This window comes from Mugil cephalus, chromosome 19, assembly GCF_022458985.1.
Source record: "Mugil cephalus isolate CIBA_MC_2020 chromosome 19, CIBA_Mcephalus_1.1, whole genome shotgun sequence".
Classification (NCBI taxonomy): Eukaryota; Metazoa; Chordata; class Actinopteri; order Mugiliformes; family Mugilidae; genus Mugil; species Mugil cephalus.
This window is the reverse complement of record NC_061788.1, coordinates 14641500-14660920: the sequence shown is the minus strand read 5'-3', so window position 1 is coordinate 14660920 and position 19421 is coordinate 14641500. Positions and strand designations below refer to the sequence as shown.

Below are 19421 nucleotides of genomic sequence, written 5' to 3'. Positions count from 1 at the left end.
AATGTAATGTATAGCAGCGGTAGCATGATAGCGGAAGGAGCTGTTGTTTGTGCGTCACCACATTCAGTATGCACAGTACATCCTTGAGTGTAGTGTCCGTCTTGTTTGCTTTCCACTTTTAATTAGGAAAAAGAAGAAGAATCTCTCCCCGTGCACTTCTTTGTGCCTTTTAACTGTTTCCTTGCAGGTTTTGAGCTAGTCGTCAAGGTGACGAGATAAGACCGGACTCACTGTACTGATGCTCTCTGTCACTGTCACTCACTGATTTAATTTCCTAGAGCAGTCTGCGATGGCCAAATTGCTTCTTGTATTTAGACAAAGTGCTCTCTTGTGGGGGAGAAAGGAGGCGAGTGCGCTGCGTGGAAGCGGAGAAGAAGGAGGAGGAGGAGGAGGAGGCGAGGACGTGAGGGTGGAAAGGGACGACAGAGAAACGCACGAAGGTGTACACGAGCTGAGATCTGAACGGCGTTCTGTTTGTTCTGCCGCGGAGAAATATCTCAAGAGATGTTGAGACGACCCGAAGGAGGTCCACGTTAAACACGGAAGAGGGAAATGGAAGAGACGGTGAAAGGCTCGAGAGCTGCTCCTAAAAAGCACATGCCATAATCTCTTCAAATACACATTATGTCCTCAACCTGTTATCAGTGTGTAGTATGTGAGCAGTGGAGCATGAAATAAAAAACTGACGGGATCAAAGAAAATATGCAAAGTGGAGGTTTTGTGCAGATTTCTCCCCCGTAGCAGACATTGTTTAGTTGACCTTTTAAGCTTTTGTGATTTTCCTCGGTTCAGATCAAACTCCATCTGACTCTTCTCCTCCCCGTGTCTGTATATCAACCCTTTACTGTTTCCATTCAGCACCTCCTTGTCTTTTCACCACATTTAAGCCCTATTTTAAACATTTTTTTATTTTATTATTAACACTTTGAGACCTAAAATCTGCCTGCACATAAAAAAGCTTACGGTATTTGAATTACCGTAACTCACCGATGGATAAAATTGTGGCTGAACACTGGGAAGTTGCGCTTTCTAGAAAAAAATAATGCCATTACGGTAATGATGAGGCACCATTGTTGTTGTAGGCTGCAGGTTGGGGGGCGACGCAAGTTAGCTATACACTTGAGATGTCGCGAAGGTCTTCCAGACAAAAGCACAACCTCCCTCCCTTTTCTCAGTAGCACACACCATTGTGAGTTACGGTAATTCAAATACTGCAGGCTTTAACGGATCGCAGACGATACGTTGGGTTTTAAAGGGTTAAATCAGTTCATTAATGATATTCATTCATTCATTTATTAATTTTCTGTAACTGTTTATCCTCTGGAAGGCTGGAGCCTTTCCCACTTGTCGCTGGGTGAGAACCAGGGTACAGCCTAGTTGCCGGTCTATCGCAGCCCTAGTAATGATGCATAAATACTTAATATTTAAATAATAAAAACATGCAGATGAAGCTGTTTATACGACAGCGTTATAGCATGTGTGACACAACAACCTTTTCCCACTTCATTCTATTTCAGGAATAAAACGTTCGCTAAGAAGAAGGTTGGAAAAAAGAGACAGTGAGATGGAACTGATCCGTCACTGTAATTAGACACATTTGGACCCCCTCGGCTATATGTTTGGGATTGTTTTGCGGCAGCGCCTTGTCATTTGCCCGTGATTCAATAAAGATACGCACGATTGATCGCTGTGTAATAATGGCACTGTGGTCTGGTTGTAGATTTAGCAACATACAGTACTTCAGATGGCTGCAGGGATGTAATAAAGCAGCTGAGATTGTGTAGGAATAGCATATACTAATAGGCACGCGCAGCCTGCTTCAATGTTGTTACCCTTTCAAATTGCAAACATTCATTTTCGGTTCCAGTTGAAATGCATATTTTTCTTTTGGATGGGGGCATTAATCTATCACCAAGTGTTTTGTTTGCAGATTAACGACGCCCCAAGGACAGACTTGTTTCTTAGTGCAAAGAGATATGTTTTCACACAATACACTATTTATATGTTGTTGCTTCATGTCACCTGTCTCCAGCACGAAGCAAATTTTAGGATCAGGAAATTACCGAATTAGAGTTGCATAAAAAGTAGCATGGTAATATGATCCTTGATGTTAATCTTCTCCCCCGCTTCCTTGTCTATACTTTCAAGTTTCCCATCCATTTTCCTCATGGGCCTCATCCCCTCTTCTCTCTCCCCTTTTATCTAACGTTTTCCTCCTCTACCCTTCCCTCTCTCAGGGTGAGGACTTTTCCCAAGGATTCGGCTCTACTGGGCAGGGACACCGTCCGAGCCCTGATGTACTACGCCCTGAAGGTCTGGAGCGACATCGCGCCGCTGAACTTCCACGAGGTGGCCGGCAGTGACGCCGACATTCAAATCGACTTCACCAAGGCCGACCACAATGACGGGTATCCCTTCGACGGGCCGGGGGGAACGGTGGCGCACGCCTTTTTCCCCGGGGAGAGGTTCACAGCGGGAGACACGCACTTTGATGATGATGAGGCCTGGACCTTCAGATCTCCAGGTGGGGAAAGTTGTAATCTGTTAGAGCAAACTGCAGAGTATGTTCAGTTAATTTGCTGTGCAGACATTGCATGATAAAATCCTAGAAGAGAAGATCTGACTGAGTTTAACACTTAAAACAAATACTATATACGATTTTTGAAAGCCATGCTTTATCCATTACTTTTAGATGTATCACTCATTGCTTTTGTCAGACTTTTTTAGTAGGGACCCCCTACCTACTATATGTGCTCTATATTAAACTCGGCCTAGTGCTATTTATAAATATAAAAATGATGCATAATTATCATTTTGCATTCTATGTTAAGCTATTCAAATAACACACAGCTTCAAATATTCATTGTTTTATTTCAAACATATGGAACAGTAGGGGGGCCGTGCGACTGCCATTAGCATAAACATACCTAGCTGGTACGTATATAGTAGTGTGCTTCTGGGATTTCACCTGGGGCTGAATAGGCTCTCAGCCAATTGTGGGGTCAGCGTGTGATATGTGTATGTGTAAGTGGCTCATATTCATATCAACCAAAACCAAATATTTTGCGACCCCCTTGAGGTACCTCCGCGCACCCCGTGGGGGTCGGGGACCCCCTGTTGAAGACCTCTGATTTAAGTTTTCTAGAGATCAGCATCACACCAGTTAATCTTTCTATTTGGTCTTTCTCTCTAAGTCATTATCAAAACAGATTATTAATGTGAGAGCCATTAATTATTACCTAGTTTACTCTATCATGATTAAATCTCTGAGTCCTGTCATCAGCACACAGGCAGGCTTCGCTTAGCCGATGACACACGTCCGTTCGTTCGCTCGTTCGGTGTGTGTTTCGCTTTGAGCTGTGTAGGCTAATAGATTGGTTTCTCCTGAATGATGTGGCCAAATTTCTTTCATCAAACAGTTTTCAAAGCGCTTGATTACCCGCCGAGGGAGATCTACGAGTTTGAAATGAGGACATGGCGACAGCGGCGCTAAATGGAATTCAATCAGCTTTGCCAATCAAAAATAGATGAGCGCATATTAGAGATATCCGTCATTCTTAGACGGCGCTGGAAAGACACGGTGCGGCAGGGTGTCTTTTCAGGACCATTTACAGTATATTCACTGATCCCTGTTTTCACTCATTCATACATTCCCTCATTCGAAGCACAACAAACAGTGCGTCCTCTCCGAAGACATCATTCACTCGCCCCGTCGTCACGCTTCTGCCGAACTGAGCGCCTCCTTGTTCTCTCATTAACAAGTGCAGAGTCCAGAGTCTCCGCTCTGTGGGGATTCTCTTTCACAAATGACATTTTTGTGGCACTACCAGGCCATTTTTCACAGCCTGGCTGAAAGTCCTCAGCTATCTGGTCACGTTGTGTCATACTAATTTTCTGTCCACTGTCCTGTGCTTTAAAAAGAAAGTACGCAGAGAGGGGGTCGGCTAGTGGGAAAGTACAGGGGTGCATTAAAGGTCCACTCGTCCGGATGAAATGAACGGATTGAATGATCTAGACCATGCATCATAAGGCAGGGACTGTCTGAGCACAGTCACACGAATGACAGCATAAATCATTAACTCTCCTTTTCTCTGACTTGCTTTCTTTATTTTTCCTTTTATCTGGATGGCTGCACTCAAAATGACCTCCCTCTCTCCACCGCTCAGTGCCTCCCTTTGTCCCTTATTTTTGAAAATGGACAGACAGCGGAGAGTGAGATGGAAAGAAAAAGATGAAATATTCGACTGAACCTTTGGACTAAAACAAAACAAGTTAAAAAAAAAAAAAGAAGAAGAAAAGAAACCACATTCCCAATTTAAGGATTGATTGACAGTGTAGTATTAAGACGTCTGCAACAGTTTGACATTGTAACTATAACACATGCAGTGTGGTGAGAGACAACACATGTGCAGCCAGTTCACCAGCTCAAGCTTCAGCCCCAGCTAATTCAAAAATTGGCAAAGGCTTGGAGCTGAGGTAGATGGGCGATGTAGCCACAGACTAAATCATGCACAACTGCAAGACATAAAACAATAGAGATGTGTTCAGAAATCAGCCCTTGCACAGATGTCGCTAATGGAGAATTTAACTATATTTTCCACCAAACTGTAAATATATTTATTTCAGTTGTAAAGCTGGTTTAAAGTTTATGATAAATGATACAAACATGCATATTTGGACACAGTGTTGCACAGGACTAGTTCTGTAGGGGATGAAAAGGGAAGAGAAAATCGTCTCCTATCTTATTTCACACCTGCGCACTTGTAGCTAATCGCGGTGTGAAGTGTTTGTGCTTGTTGAATTACCAGGTTTGCTGCTGAGCACAGGCTCCTCATTTCCAGTGTTGGAACATTGCGGCTTCCAAAAGAAGCGTCGAGAACCCCCTTTTTAGTAATTTTTCCTCACAAAGTTTGTGGTGAAGTAAAAAACGTACACATACACAATCAGTCAATAAAACCACCGACAGGAGAAGTGAATAACACTGGTCATGTTGTGTTAATTCAGCGTTCTGCTGGAAAACTTTTGGACCTGCCATTTGTGCAGATGTTACTAGACATGTACCACCCACCTAGACCAGACCAGACACCCCCACCCCATAGCAATGACTCTCCTTCATGGCAGCAGCCATCCCCAGCAGGATGCAGCCTGACACAGGCACACAGACAAAAATGGTTTAGGAATAATTAAAAAAAAAAAAAAAAAAGAACATGAAGGACAGCACAAGGTGTTGACCTGGCCTCCAAATTCACTAGATCCCAAACTGATCTACTATCTGTGGGATGATCCACAGAGACCCCTCCTCTCAACCCATAGGACCTAAAGGCCCCCCACTAACAGGATGTATAGCGGGGACACCCATTCTCTGATGAATCACAACTGTTTGGAGGCACAGAGGAGACCTACACAATATTAGTGGTCATAATGTTATGCCAGATTGTTATATCACACATTAGTCGTGTGAAAGGTAGTTGAATGAAATTTTCAGGTGAGAATGATTTAGTCTCAGTCAAGAATCAGTCCATGGTGATATTGTAGGTATGCGTATTCCAATCTTCACTCCAGCAAAACAATGGAAACTAAAGCGATGCCATAACTTCCATTAGTCTGAATATAAAGAGATGGACGCCTGTATTTCGTCTTTGTTTCTACACAACTGAAAACACTACCTGAGCACAGCGAGAGTTATTGTTACTGCCACGCTGCGTATACCTCCATCTGCTAAAAAGTCCCAGAACCCAGCAGATGATTGGTGCCAAAAGTTTGCGATGTGCGAGGATGCCATTAATCCTCCTAATTCTAAGTGAAGTCATTTTTCCTTCCATGAGAAAAAGAATTACGCAGCTTGACAGTCTTTACTTAATTCTCACTTCACCCTCAGCCTTCGCAAATGGGGTATTTTTCTGGATAAAAGATGAATTCATGACAAAGTCTGACACGAACACCTCTTCCAAGGCTGGAGGCAAAACAGAGAGGAAAATAAGCAAGAAGTAGTTCATGAAACAGCTGCACTCACAGTATGAGGGATTTTGCCACAGAGAGATAATGACAGTAACCCTATACACTGTGTATACAGGGTTGTCCAGTGCACTATATAGAACAGCTCTGGTACGCTGCTTTATGTGTCCTCATTGTGAGGAACTTGCCTCTTATCCAAGCAAATGATTAGCTTTTATAACTTTAGTTTGGAGTGTTTGGAATGAGATGTGTAGGAACATATCTCTGGTTTGCTGAACAAGCTACTCCCATTATTCTCGGTCACTTGTTTTCCCTTTACACACAGAAAGAACCAGTTATTAATGGCGTCTCTGGGTCTTAATGCATTCTTACTTTCATTGGCATTTTATTCAGCCGCACTGACAATAAACTGTCCAGAAATCCCAACTCTCTCCCAGACAATAAATATGTTTTGAGTCTTAAAGGTTTGTTTGCCCATGGGTATCATTGATGTGAAGGGCGACCTTCTAAACTGAATAATAAATTAAATGAATGCATGTCCACCTCCGCAATCCATTAGCCAGCTGTTAACTGGAAGCCATTGTGGATTTGGACAGGGAAATTAGCTACCGCATGTAAGGTCAGATTAGGGTTTCTATCTTCCCCCTTACACGATTAAACACAAAATGCCCTGATATTAACACAAAATACATTAAAATTTTTTTAAAAAATCATTTTTAATACCACACACATTTAGGGATGCAGTGGTGTAATAGAGAGTGGATAAACTATTCCCGACTGAGCTACTCTACTGTGTACACATCATAGACAGTATAAAGATGGAGGGAACAGCGCCCCAAAAGTGAAGTTTAAGCAAGTAGTCCCCCTGGTGACTGGCTGCAGTGTAGGTCATTAGCTCCACCCCCTCCGAAATGAAACACTAAAATACACGTCACATGTGGTGTTATATGTAGTTATATATAGTATAGTATAGTATAGTATAGTATAGTATAGTATATAGTTATGTAGTTAATATAATTCTGATGTATGCTGAAGTGTTGGATAAGTTTCTGGTAACTATGGTACCAGCTTATGAGGATCATCAGTAAATAATAAATAAATAGAAACAGGGTTGTGACGTGATGGCGACTACCAGCTACCATGCCAACAGCTTTGGCATTGACTGTGAGAGTTGTAAAAAAAAAAAAAAAGAAGAAGAAGAAAAATAAGTCCAGTGTATAATTGAACCTTTTCTTGTAATTGGTCAAGGGAGCGTACTATTATTTAAACGAAAAATGTGTGAATCTGGCCGTAGTGTGGTCAGGCCATGGATATTGTGGCTCCACTCTCGGACTGTGCTGTGCAGACTCTGCCTGTATCCCCAGGAAAATACCGTCAGTTTTGCAAATGCAAGGAAGTGGTGAGACGAAGCACACACAAGCACAACTGGTATAGAAATATGCACTGAAAAATGTCTGAAACAAACACAAACTATTCTTCTCAGGTTAGTGTTTTGGACCGAATCCAAAAGTTGGAATGTTTAACTTATAAGTCGTGATTGGTCTGAACACATACGGTGATTTTCTGCCTTAGTGGTACAAAGACCGCCTCTCGGTGTTCCTCATTCACTCGGTCGCACACAGACTCATACACAAAGACAGAAGCTGCCATGCAGGATGTGTGCCTGCTGGGTTGGGAGCACCTTTGGGACCATTTTTGTGTTTTAGAGTGTGACCCGAGGACACTTGGACGTTCAACCCCGCGGTCAGCAGACAATCCACTCTACCACCTGAGCCACATCAGTCCGACAAAGGGATATAGAATCGTCTGCTCCTTTACTCTCTCTTTTTGTTCCACCTCATCTTTTCTATCTCCTCTCCCCTCGACCCTTCATTCACTCTGGAAATGAAAACACCGGCTGAGCGTTACATCAAATTAATTTGATTGATTGGGGGTTTTGTTATTGAAAAAAAAAAAAAAAAAAAGCCTAAATCCCAAAATCAAGATTAGCTCTTCATTCACTGTCACTCAAATGGAATGGCAGCACCACCAGTGTTTGGAGATGCAACAATAACTTAGGCTGTCACCAGTTTCTTGTAAAAAGTCACAAAGGGAGATTCTGATGGTGGCCCCCGTCTGAGCTTGAAACCCCACAGTTAAACAGCAGCTACTTAATGCTCCTTTGTCATCCTGTATGGGAGGACAGGGCCCCAGAGACAAGAAGTGACAATAGTAAGTGACCAGTATCGAGAAAGACATGGTGGCCATTTGGCTGTGTAAATGGCCGCCATGTCTTTGAGTAAAACATGGACCAACATGGACCAACATGGACCAACATGGACCAGCAGAACCACTGTTGCTAGTGTGACTTTTGTTGTTATTGTTCTTATACTGCACCTATACAGAATATAGTTTCAGACTTACACTCAACTTTATTGATCCCTTTGGGATGACTCCCCCCGGGAAATTATATTTCCATCAGCTATGTACAAGAATTAGAAATGAGAAATAGAATAGACAATTATGGAAATATCATGTTGCGTCTTCAGTTCAAGCACACAGACAAAAATGATTAAGGTAAAGGATCCATAGAGATTAGATTGTTGTGTCCGCGTCACCCAGCCCTGTATTGTGCGGCTGTCTATCCCATCTGCTGAATCTTTGATGGGGCCAGGACCTGCGTGGATCTCCGTCCTTTGTTTTGCGCTGTCAGGGCTGTGAACCATATGCCGCAGGACAGCAGCTCAATCTGCTCCAATTAGACCTCCCACCAGGCTGCAGCGGCGGCAGGACAAGCAGACGACACGACGGTGTAGCCTCAGTGTGTGTGATTGAATGTGTGTGTGTGCCTGATGAGTGACGGCGGGGCCAGCAACAGCTGCGGAGACGTGGGCTCGGTTAATGGGAGCAGGGCAGCGAAGGAGGGAGAGGTCAGAGGATTTATTCAGGTTCTAGGAACCGCTAAGTTAAAATAATAATTCTGTCAACAGCAACAATTTTGCCCTGTGTTTTTAAGTGCTAATTTTGGAAGCCATAAATAATTCAGGGGCACTGAAGGATGATTGTAGTCATGTGTGCGCACATTCAAGTGGCCTTCAGTGTGGAGGAAAGAAAAAAAAACACATGGATGGATTCTGTGAATCATCCTAACTTGTTAGATATTCAAGGATACTGCTTTCTACCACTGCCATGAATCCCCTCAAGGGTGAAATTCGCATCTTGTGTGCCGGAAACTTTCCCGTCTGTGAAGGAAGCAGGCTGCTGCTTTCAACTGTTAAAGCCTCTAATGCAGGGGTCTTCAACGTTTTACAGGCCACCGACCCCCAAACTGATGGAGAGATTAAGTAGGGACCCCCTGCCTACTATATGTGTTCTATATTATTCTCTGCCTAATGCTATTCATAAATATACATTATTATCATCATCATTTTGCATTCAATATTAAGCTACACCAATAGTGCACAGGTTCAAATATTCACTCTTTTAATTTCAATAATGTGCAACAGCAAGTTGTTGCACCTGTGGTTAACATACCTGACATAAACATACATACATACATGGGATTTTACCTGGCAACTGAATAGGATCTCTTTAAATTTGTGGGAGAAAATTTAAAAAATGTATATATATATATATATAAAAAATGTCTAATCAACCAAAGATTTTGTGACCCCTCCTGCAGTACCTCCATGGATCCCCTAGAGGTCACAAACCCCCTGTTGAAGACCTATGCTCTAAAACGTCTCCAAACAAAGGCCCAAACTTGAATTCTCTCCCCTTCTGTACAGTTCAGAGAGAAGTTCAACTCACCTCCGACATTTATTACTTTCTGAAGCACTGAACGTTCTTTCCTTCGCTACGGCTGCCAGACTGAAGCTTTGAGGCTCAGGGGTAAAAAAAAAATAAAGTTAATTAAACAACTCTTAATTTCTTCACGTCACACTCCGGCAGCCTCGCCGTGCCGCTATCTCACATCCTCCTCCGCCGTCGTCAGCCAGCCTCAGAGGTGTTGTTCAGCCGATGTCAGTATCACTGCTTCTACACGTCTATCTGCTTGTAAGACAACAGGCAACTTTTTTTTTTTTTTTCCAGAGGCACGTAATCTCTCAGGATGATGTAAACTTCACAGGTCAGCCACACAATGTAAAATGTGAGCGTCGGCGCTTCGGCAGATTGCAGAGCCACAGTACGTATTCGTCTTTAGAAAAATGAGCCTTATCAGACAAATCCATAGCTGAGTAATTGCCTTCGCTAATTCCCTTCCCCCATCTCCCCGCGCATTGTTCTCAGCGGGACTCCGAATCCAGGTTGCCTAAGGTCGACTCCTAATGTGTACGATGATGCTGAATAGTGGAAATTAAGCGCCGCATTTTCGAGGACCGGTTCACCCCTGCCGCGTAGATGGATGGTTCTGGCATCCATTAGGAGCTGTGAGAGGTGGAATCTCAGTGAGATCAAATAAGTGGAGGTCTGGAAGTGCTGTGTTTTTATGCTTTGACAGGCAGCAGAGTGCTTCTATTAATTATCACTCAGCCAGCAATCTGCTTTCGCAAACTAATTACTCCGACTAAAACAAAAGCGTCATTAAGCAGGTGAATTTTTCATGACATTCAGGTTTTCTGTGTGTGTTGGAACACGTGGTTGTGTGTGCTGTTTATGTGTTTGTGTGCCTCCATCCCTCAGGCGGAGACAGAAACCAATCATCAATCAAACATCACTGGTAGGGATATTGGGCAAATTATTGGTCTTATATCATCTGTGTTATACATCAGGTCTTCAACAGTGGGTTTTTATTTGGTGTTTTGTTTGTAGTCGAACCGTGAATATTAATCATGCAGAGAGTGACAGTATGAGATACAACAAAGGTGCCCAACTGAAAATGAGTCCAAAATGAAATATAGATTGAACTGTTGTCAGTGAGTCCACTGTCTTGTCTTTTTGACCTCCTGCTTGTAAGTGAACACTCAGACTTCAGCCTGGTTCTGTGTGAGTGCTGAGTGCTGCAGACCCGTATCATCTTCTTCTTCTTCCTCTTCTTCTTCTTCTTACAATCTGCGGGCATTTCATGTCAGTGTGAAAAATATTTGGAACAACTGTAAATATAGGCTACTCTTCTAAGTGTCTGTGCTGCTGTTGGTCCTTTAGCTTCACCCCCCTGTTGTGGAAACAGCTTTACAAATCAGTTCTTCTCTCGTAGTTCAAACATGTAGCTGCTGACTTAGTAGTTCTTTTGCTCTTCTTCCTCGTCTTGGCGGTGATCTCTGATGACCTTGTTCCGTTTCATTCAAGCCAACCTTTCTATCAGTCGGCATTCAACCTTTGCATAACGTCATCATGGCGTGTGTTCAGCTGGTTGGATGACAGCATGCGATCGCATCTCCGTTCCACGCTGCACAGATAGAGAGTCAGGTAAACAGACAGAATCTCAACGTGATCCAACTTTTCTAATCAAAACCTAAGTAAAAAATAAATAGATAAATAAAGTGAAGAGAGAGCGCTATTAAGGGGGAACCATAGATATGACAGGAAATGAAATATTTCATAAAACCTTTCGCTGAACTTCGTCTTTCCTCCTCTGTTTTTAGTTGTTAGATGAGAGAAGTTGTTTAGGAAAGTGCAGTCTGAAGAGCTGAGAACATGACAGACTTGTTGATATGTTGATATACGCTGAGACTGGTAGACTTTAGTCGTTCTTATCGGTATGGTTGTTTTATAGAGTGTTATTGAAAGTGCAGTTTAAAGTTACGTCTGTGATATTTGTCTGTTATAAACATGCTCTTTGTGCTACACGGCGTCTCGTCTGTGCCCCGGTTTTCGCGCCACATCTCCTGACTGATGCCGCCTGCACCGTAGGTGACAAATTATTGAAGTAGAAAACTGAAAAGAAAACTGCAAACAATGCTGCAGAACACTTCAGCAGCAGAAAACAGCGTCAGGATCAGAATCCGTAAAGAAACCACAAAGATGTAAGAGATGAGGCTAACACAAGGGCAGATCGAGAGAGTTCTGCAGCAATAAACTTTAACCACTGATGCACTGTTCTCCTAAACATGACAGGAACTGAAATGAACAGCCTACTCAGAAACTAAAAGCATCAAGAAACAATATATTTCTTTTCCAAAAGTATCTAATTTGCTAATTATCAACATCATACCACACATGACGTGTCTTGAGAGTCTCTCCCTGTTGATTTTGTGTTTGTGTCTTTGTCTGAGTTTGGGTGAAATATGAGACTTACCACCGACAATGAGTTGCTTGAGGTCGCAAAATTTGAATAACAGCAACAGTGGACAGCTCTGTTAGGGCTCACTGAGCATGAATGAGGTCGGGAAAGGCGTAGCTCTGTTTTCCTCTGCACACGGTTGCCATGGGAGACAAAGAAATTTAGGAGTCATTTTAATGCCATACTGGGAATTTAAAACAACTAATCAAGCTATTGCCTGCTCGTCCTTCCCGTCCACTGATTTTTAACCTTTTCTTCGTAATAATACGTCCTCAAGAGGATCCGGTTACTGCAGTTATTATTATATACGTAGATTACAGTAATTATTATCACCCTCCACTGATTCATCACTCAATGGTTCTTACCTGGACTACTGGAGAGTCACCAATATAATAAAGTCATGCTATACAAGGCCTGACGGTGCAGGGCCACAGCAAGGGTAGCTCTTCAGAAACACTGCCAATTAAGTACAATACAATTCCCCACTGTGGGATAAATTAAAAGGTTCTCTCGTCTTACGTGGAAACTGTGACATCTTTGCACCTTGTCGTTGAGTTTGTTTATTATTTGTAAACCCAGGAGAGAGATGTTTAAAGCCAGTAAAACCAGTTTGTGAGATCTGTAATAAACTTAGCGGCGTCGAAGTGGAGGAAGAAATGAATGGCAATGTGCTTTACAACAGCTGACACTGGCACCGAAAGCCTTGCTACGTTTACAGCTTTATAGTTGTAACGATACACTACAACTGTAGTGAATAGTCAGGTCAATACCAGAGTAGAAATAGTGGACATAAGTATACGGTATGAGCAGTGGATGGGGAAATATAACGCGGACACATTGAAAAGAAAAATATGCCGTTAAGCAATACAGAAATGTTCAGCTATATAAAAAACTGAATATAGTGTTTGACCTCCACTGCATGTGATAAAAACCCAAAGCATTCACATAAACTCAAAAGCAAGATTACTCGTAGGAAAATGGAGCTGTTTTCGATACAAGGAGATCCCTAGCTGTGGAGGATTTCTACAGCATGTGTTGATGAAGGACACTGGGCGAGAAGGGAGTCACTCCACGGATGTGGAGGTTTCAGTGACACGGGTAGGAGCGGTGGGGGACGAGGTTAATGAATAAAAGAGCCTTTTTTTCTCCCCCCTTTCTTTTTCGTCCTTTCATGTGGCGGACACCAGAGAGCAATGGGTTGTTTCATGTTTGAGAGCTGGCTCTGAGCCCCCACCCTCGCTGACTGTCCTCAGCTGTCCCCGCTGAGCCTTTTTGCTGATTGAGGGGAGTCTTGTCACCAGGTTTCGTTCTTGGATTGGTTCAGTTTGTTTGACGGCTTTCAAGTCCTTTCCATGTCATGCCAATTCAATAATCACATTATTGGCGGTTCATATTAGCCCAGTAATAATGTACATTTTTTCACGGGAGCTATATAATACCCTCAGTTTAAATAAGTTACACTTCACTGTTGTTACTATACATTCTATTAATGCCACCAGTTAATCTGTTTTAAGAGGTTTCTGCAGAATCTTTAGGCGAGGGAGAAGCTGCCACAAGTCTTTTAGTCTGAGTAGTATGAACCAATCATAATTGAGCTGGCTTTGGGTGCATGTAGATAAACTGTCCATGTGGTCATTAAAAAGACCTGTCAGCTAGCAATGTAACAGAATAGATCCCATACAGACTGACCTGACACTTGGTAAAATACTGTTTTAATAAGATTGTATGTGGGCAGACTTATTTTTCACCGCGGGGGGCCTGGTCTGGTCTTGGTGGGTGGTACAAAAAACATCCACATGAATGCCAGGTCCCGAAGTTTCCCGGCTGGAAAATGCTACAAGAAGGTTGATGTTATTTACTTCTGATCTGTGTAAATTCAGCTATGTTAGCATTTAGGATTGTCTACTCTCACACAAAACTACATTTAGTCTAACATATTTCCCCCATATGAAACTAAACAAAGGTACATCTCCATCCCATTTTCACAGCCAGTTGCTTTTTATTGAACCAATCACAAACTACTTAAATTAAGTCCTTACTAACTAATTTTCATGCTACAGCTAGCTTACTTGATAGGGGAGAAGGGATTTTGTGAATAGTTAGTGTAGTTATTGACCGTGGATGTTACGTTCACAAACACTTCTCCTTGAATGAAGTCTTCAGTGTCTATCAACGTTACTCGTGCTTACTGTATTGATCAGAAGCAAGCTTCAGGCCAACTCCAGGGCATCCATGAGTTTGAGTATTTGAGCCAGAAGTCTTTCGCGTGTCGTCTTGACCCATCAAAGCGACTGCGATGCTAGTTTTTAAGGAGCGGAGGAACGGCCATCAGGAATGATTTAGAGGCCTAATGAATGAAGCTCTTAAGCTCTATTCTCAGCGCCATGCAGTGAAAGCCTTTGAGTTGATAAAAGGCTACTTAATGGGTCGTTGATGAATCCGGACGAACAAAGACTGAACCCTTAAGAATTCCACAGTCTGCAGAGTCTCCTCTGTCTCTCTATCTCTCCCCGCCTTCCTAAATGAATCTGGTTTATCCGCACAATTCTCTCCGCTCCGACTTTGTCTGCAGGCGTTACTTCTCTCAGCTTCCTATGGACCCTAAATATGATGACATGGTACATACTGCTGTGAGCCCCTGTTCTCTCACTCTCTCTTTTTTTTTCTTTTGTTAACCTGCACCGTGTGCTACTGTAGATTAGAGTTGGCATTTGCCTCTTGAATATCCCAGGTGAATACTGTAAGCTTGAGCGCATGTCCCAAACCGAGGCCGACCTGCGGTTGACTGAATGAAAACTCGAGCCCAGTCACCAAGGAGCTCTAAGCTAGCTTGGCCTGACATGCTAGATCTCCATATTTTTGCAAAGCTAAACCTCTAAGTCCCAGGTTTTGTCTTGCTTCAGAGGCTCAGACAGGGAGTTCTCTTTTTCTTTTTATGTTTTAGCCGAACACGGACCGAGACGTGCTTCAATAGCCTACAGCCTCTTTAGGTGTCTTTCCACACTCAGATTTTGATTGGCGGCTCAGGGACTCAGACAGTATTTCCACAGTTATCTCACAACATCACACGCCTCACAGCTCTCAAAGGCTCCTGAGCTGTCTGTGCCTCTTAATTTGCACCACAAGCAGATGAGGTGTGAAATACCTAAACAGGGTCAAAGTAAGACACCGACTCAAACCGGATAGGTCATAAATTTAACTCTGACTGTGGCCCGTTCCAAATACTTAAACTTTAACTGAATTTAAACACATTTGACCAGTCAAACTAGCAAAGTGGTCAAAGACACCACGAAAACAGACACAGGTCGGGAGTTGCGGCCGTAGAACTGGCTCTACATGTTTACCTGTGAGGTTGTGCATGAGCTGCTATGATTCTGCATTTTTTTTTTATTATCACTGAATCTGCTCATTATCTTTTTTTGCTCAATATATCGGTTCTTTAACAAAATGCCCATCACAGTTTCCTCTTCATCTTTTTTCAACCAGCGATTGAAAACTTATTCCATTTAGAATTACATAAAACAGTGAAATGAAAGATTGTCATCACGTATTAGAAAAAAAAGTTTCCACAGTGTTGTTTTACACAGATTTACTGTGACAAACTCAATAGTGTCTAATGTAATGTCACTGTATTTCTAATTTCATTAAAAATCATCTCATTCTGCTGTGTTGTGTTCCGGTGTATCGGGGATTTATACAAGCAGAAAAAGACGATGTAAGTTCTTCTGTTTCTGTTGTGATGTCATCTGTGGACTTTTGTTATGTAGTTTAATTATCTTTCTCCCCATCTCTTTCAGATTCCCACGGGATGGATCTGTTTGCAGTTGCGGTCCATGAGTTCGGTCACGCCATCGGCCTGGTCCACACGTCAGCCATGGAGTCCATCATGAGGCCGTACTACCAGGGTCCTGTGGGAGACCCTCTGAAATATGATCTGCCCTATGAGGACAAAGTCCGTGTCTGGCAGCTCTATGGTATGGAATAATAACATGTGTGTTGTTGTGTGTGAAAGAGGGAAAACTCTACATTTTCACCCCAGTTACAAAAACACTCATAAATGGAGAAATGATTCTGTTTATTCTAAAGTACATACAAGCTAAACTAGTTAACCCCCAGATACATTGTGATGCTGTAGAAATCTGGTTTCAACCATGTTTCTCCTTCTTCTTTCTGTCTAATCTGCAGTACAAGGCCATACTCTATGTGCATTCATAGTATTATCCTCTACTGGTCATGACTCATGAGCCTCTACTGTAATTATAAATGTACAGTATGTCTCAGTGTGGTGGTGGAGATCCCCATATATAGAGATAAAGGGGCATTCTCAAGCAGGAAGCAGCTGTTGATGAACTCTGTTGAACAATTGATTTCATAAAAAGTTTGATGGAGATAATCGGGCCTCATCATATCCTGTGAAATAGGCGTGTCTAGCCCATTTTTAGTAATGCTCAGGCACCCCTAAGCTTTGTCCTAAATGCTTGTCTGTGATAAAATGACAAAAAAAACAGCATAACAGTAGAAAAGTATGTGGTTTAAACATTTAATAATAATTTAATAAAAACACAGCACCCCACCCTTCCTCTTGCATTGCAGTGGTATGATCCATCTCTCTCGTTCATCCCACATTAGGTTTGGCTGATCATCTCCTGTAAGTTACCAAACAAAGATGTATTTACTTTATCACTCAGCACCAACACATTACAGTCATTAGCAACAACAATAGCAACTTTTACTGTTGTTATTGTTCGGTTGGCGCTAGCTGACATTTCTCTCTCTCTCTCTCTCTCTCGCAAGTTAATAGTGCAGGTTATCAGTCAACCACTGTCAACAGTTTACATTGGAGCTGTTGCGCTGTTGTTAAGCTTTTGGTAGGCATATGTGTTGATGCTGCCTGTAAGCTAAACATAGTTGTCTGAGAAGGACCACGGGCCAGATTTGCCTCTGTCAAGGTGAGGCGGCATTGATTGAGCCTGTAGCGTCTGTTCCGTCCAAAGGGAGAGACAAAAGATAGAATAATGTTGTCTTTTAGACAGGGTTGCCTTTCTTTATTGGTATTCATATCTTTAAGTCTTTAAGTTTGGTGGGGGTGGGGGTGCTCAGCCCCCCTGAAGCTCTGACCTTAGAACCGCCCCTGTCTCGTAACATTATCGCACCTTGCCCTGATACAGAAGCGTGATTTGAATTAAAGTGGAATGAAATGTAAGAAATAAAACAGAGGAAAGGTATGATATTATCAAAAATAAATAACCATATAATAAATCTCACTCCAGGTGTCAGAGACTCTGTGTCCCACACAAATCAACCAGGCAACCCCTCTCAGACAGCTGAGCCTCCTGTCCTGCTGGACCTTCCAGAAAACAGATCCACTGTGCTGTAAGTAGAAGACAGATATATTTCCTGTATCTTTCAAATGCATGAAAATGGCTTATGCGCTATTTCTTAGGATCAAGAACGTGTTTTGGATCTTTCGTTCAGTCTGCACTTGCATAGACACCAATATACCGCTAATCATCAGACTAATCTGGCCAAAGAGGAATAAATATGCTTCATGTAACGGCCTCGGTTGGAACAACAGGCTGGTCCGGCCTGTTCAGAAGGGATTTATTTCCATAGGAAAACATGATAATCATGAAAACACTTTAAACAGTTCAGTTGGAATCTCTAATCTGTATTATTTCAAAGGGTTGAAGAAATATTGTCCGTGTAAACATGATCACTGCCCGTGCAGAAACGACCGGCCGAGTGGCACACAACAGAGAGGACTGTCAATAAAAATCTGATGGGACAGTATAACCTTGTACCGAAATATGCATTCAACTCAGGACACATTTATTAGAACTGGTGCGGCTCTTTAATTCGTTTTACGGTTTTGAGCCGACGGTGAACTTAGAGGACCTGAAGAAAGACCACGCAGGCAGAGAAAGGACATGCAGACACGCCAGAAAATGGCCCACAACCTTCTTGCTGTGAGGCAGTAATGACAACCACTGTACAAATCCGTGCAATCTACTACTTTCAGTCTTAATTCCTCGGGTACATTGACATAGTGATAAAACTGTGAGTATATTACATTGAGCACAATAGAATAAGCTACATACGTGAACAGGCCACAACGAAACTGTTGTGTTTATTGCATTTATTGCACCGCGTCAGACCATTATAGCAAAATTTGTGGATTTCTGATGGCGTTTCTGACACTTCATACGATGGCATCATTATATTTTGATTGTTTTTTAATGTTATTACTTTTTTTTTTCTTCTCGCATCCATTGAGACACACTGCATCGAATCAATGCAGGAATACTAAACATTTATTATAAAAAGAGTTTTTTGGAACTCGATATGAAGCCGTGAGAACCCAATAAAGCAAATTAGCCGAGAGTCGGGCAGGGATTTTGGGAGACTGCCCGTCTAATTAAGTTATTCCCTAAAGAAAGTTGGGCAGCTATCAGCCTGTAGTTTTTTTTCTGGTTATCAAGGATAATTAGACCAATTTTTGTCCATTTATGCATTTGAATGTACATACACACACTCACACACCCAAACCACCAAGCTGTAACCTTAAATTAGCCCTCAAGAGGTCCCACAAATAAAAAAATGACCAAAGGGTTTTCGTTAGGATTGTCTCTTTGCACACACATAGCTATAAACAGCAAGGTAGCGTAGAGACAGCAGTGGAATATTTAACACTTTTTCTCCTCCGTTTTAGACTTCCACCGGCCTTATTAATCATTTCCCTCTGCCTTCATCAGGTCATGATGCGTGAAGAAGCTAGATTAAGCCTGACAAGGGCTCCAATGCTGACCACTACGCAGTGGTGTGGTGTTAATAGGGCTCTGAATAGAGACCTTTGTTGGTAATATAAGGCCTGGCTTGCTCGCGCACTCAGACCCGCGGTGCTGACGGCTTCATCATTGACAGGCAGACCACGTCAGTGCCTTAAATCACTTAAAAACCTCTGTGATAAATGCACCCATGGATATGAACATGTCAGACTCACAGCCTGCGCCTCTGTTGTTTAGCCTGGCTGGCCTGATAAATGAACAGGCCCTCAGAGGCAGCGGAAGCATAAACAACCTTTGGGTGTATAAAAAGACGTGTAAAAGCGCCAGAAAGTATGTAAACAAAAGCCAAACTGTATGAATGGACAAGCTATCATCACTCTCGCAGATCCTTTTAGATAAATGTTGAAATCTTAGAAACACAGAAGCAACATCATTTGTAATTGTTAAACGTTTAAAGTGTTATAAATGTACAGTTTTAC

At 42.4% G+C, this 19421-nt stretch overlaps 1 protein-coding gene across 2 annotated transcripts in view; it reads left to right on the top strand.

The window, feature by feature from the left end:
- Window positions 1-19421, top strand: part of LOC124996197 (matrix metalloproteinase-17-like) — a 72250-nt gene that overhangs the window by 40112 nt on the left and 12717 nt on the right. For both annotated transcript variants that reach the window (XM_047568986.1, XM_047568985.1), the window contains 3 exons: window positions 2238-2524; window positions 15955-16131; window positions 17428-17530. In XM_047568986.1, the coding sequence (XP_047424942.1) occupies window positions 2238-2524; window positions 15955-16131; window positions 17428-17530 (567 nt within the window). The remainder of the gene's footprint in view (window positions 1-2237; window positions 2525-15954; window positions 16132-17427; window positions 17531-19421) is intronic.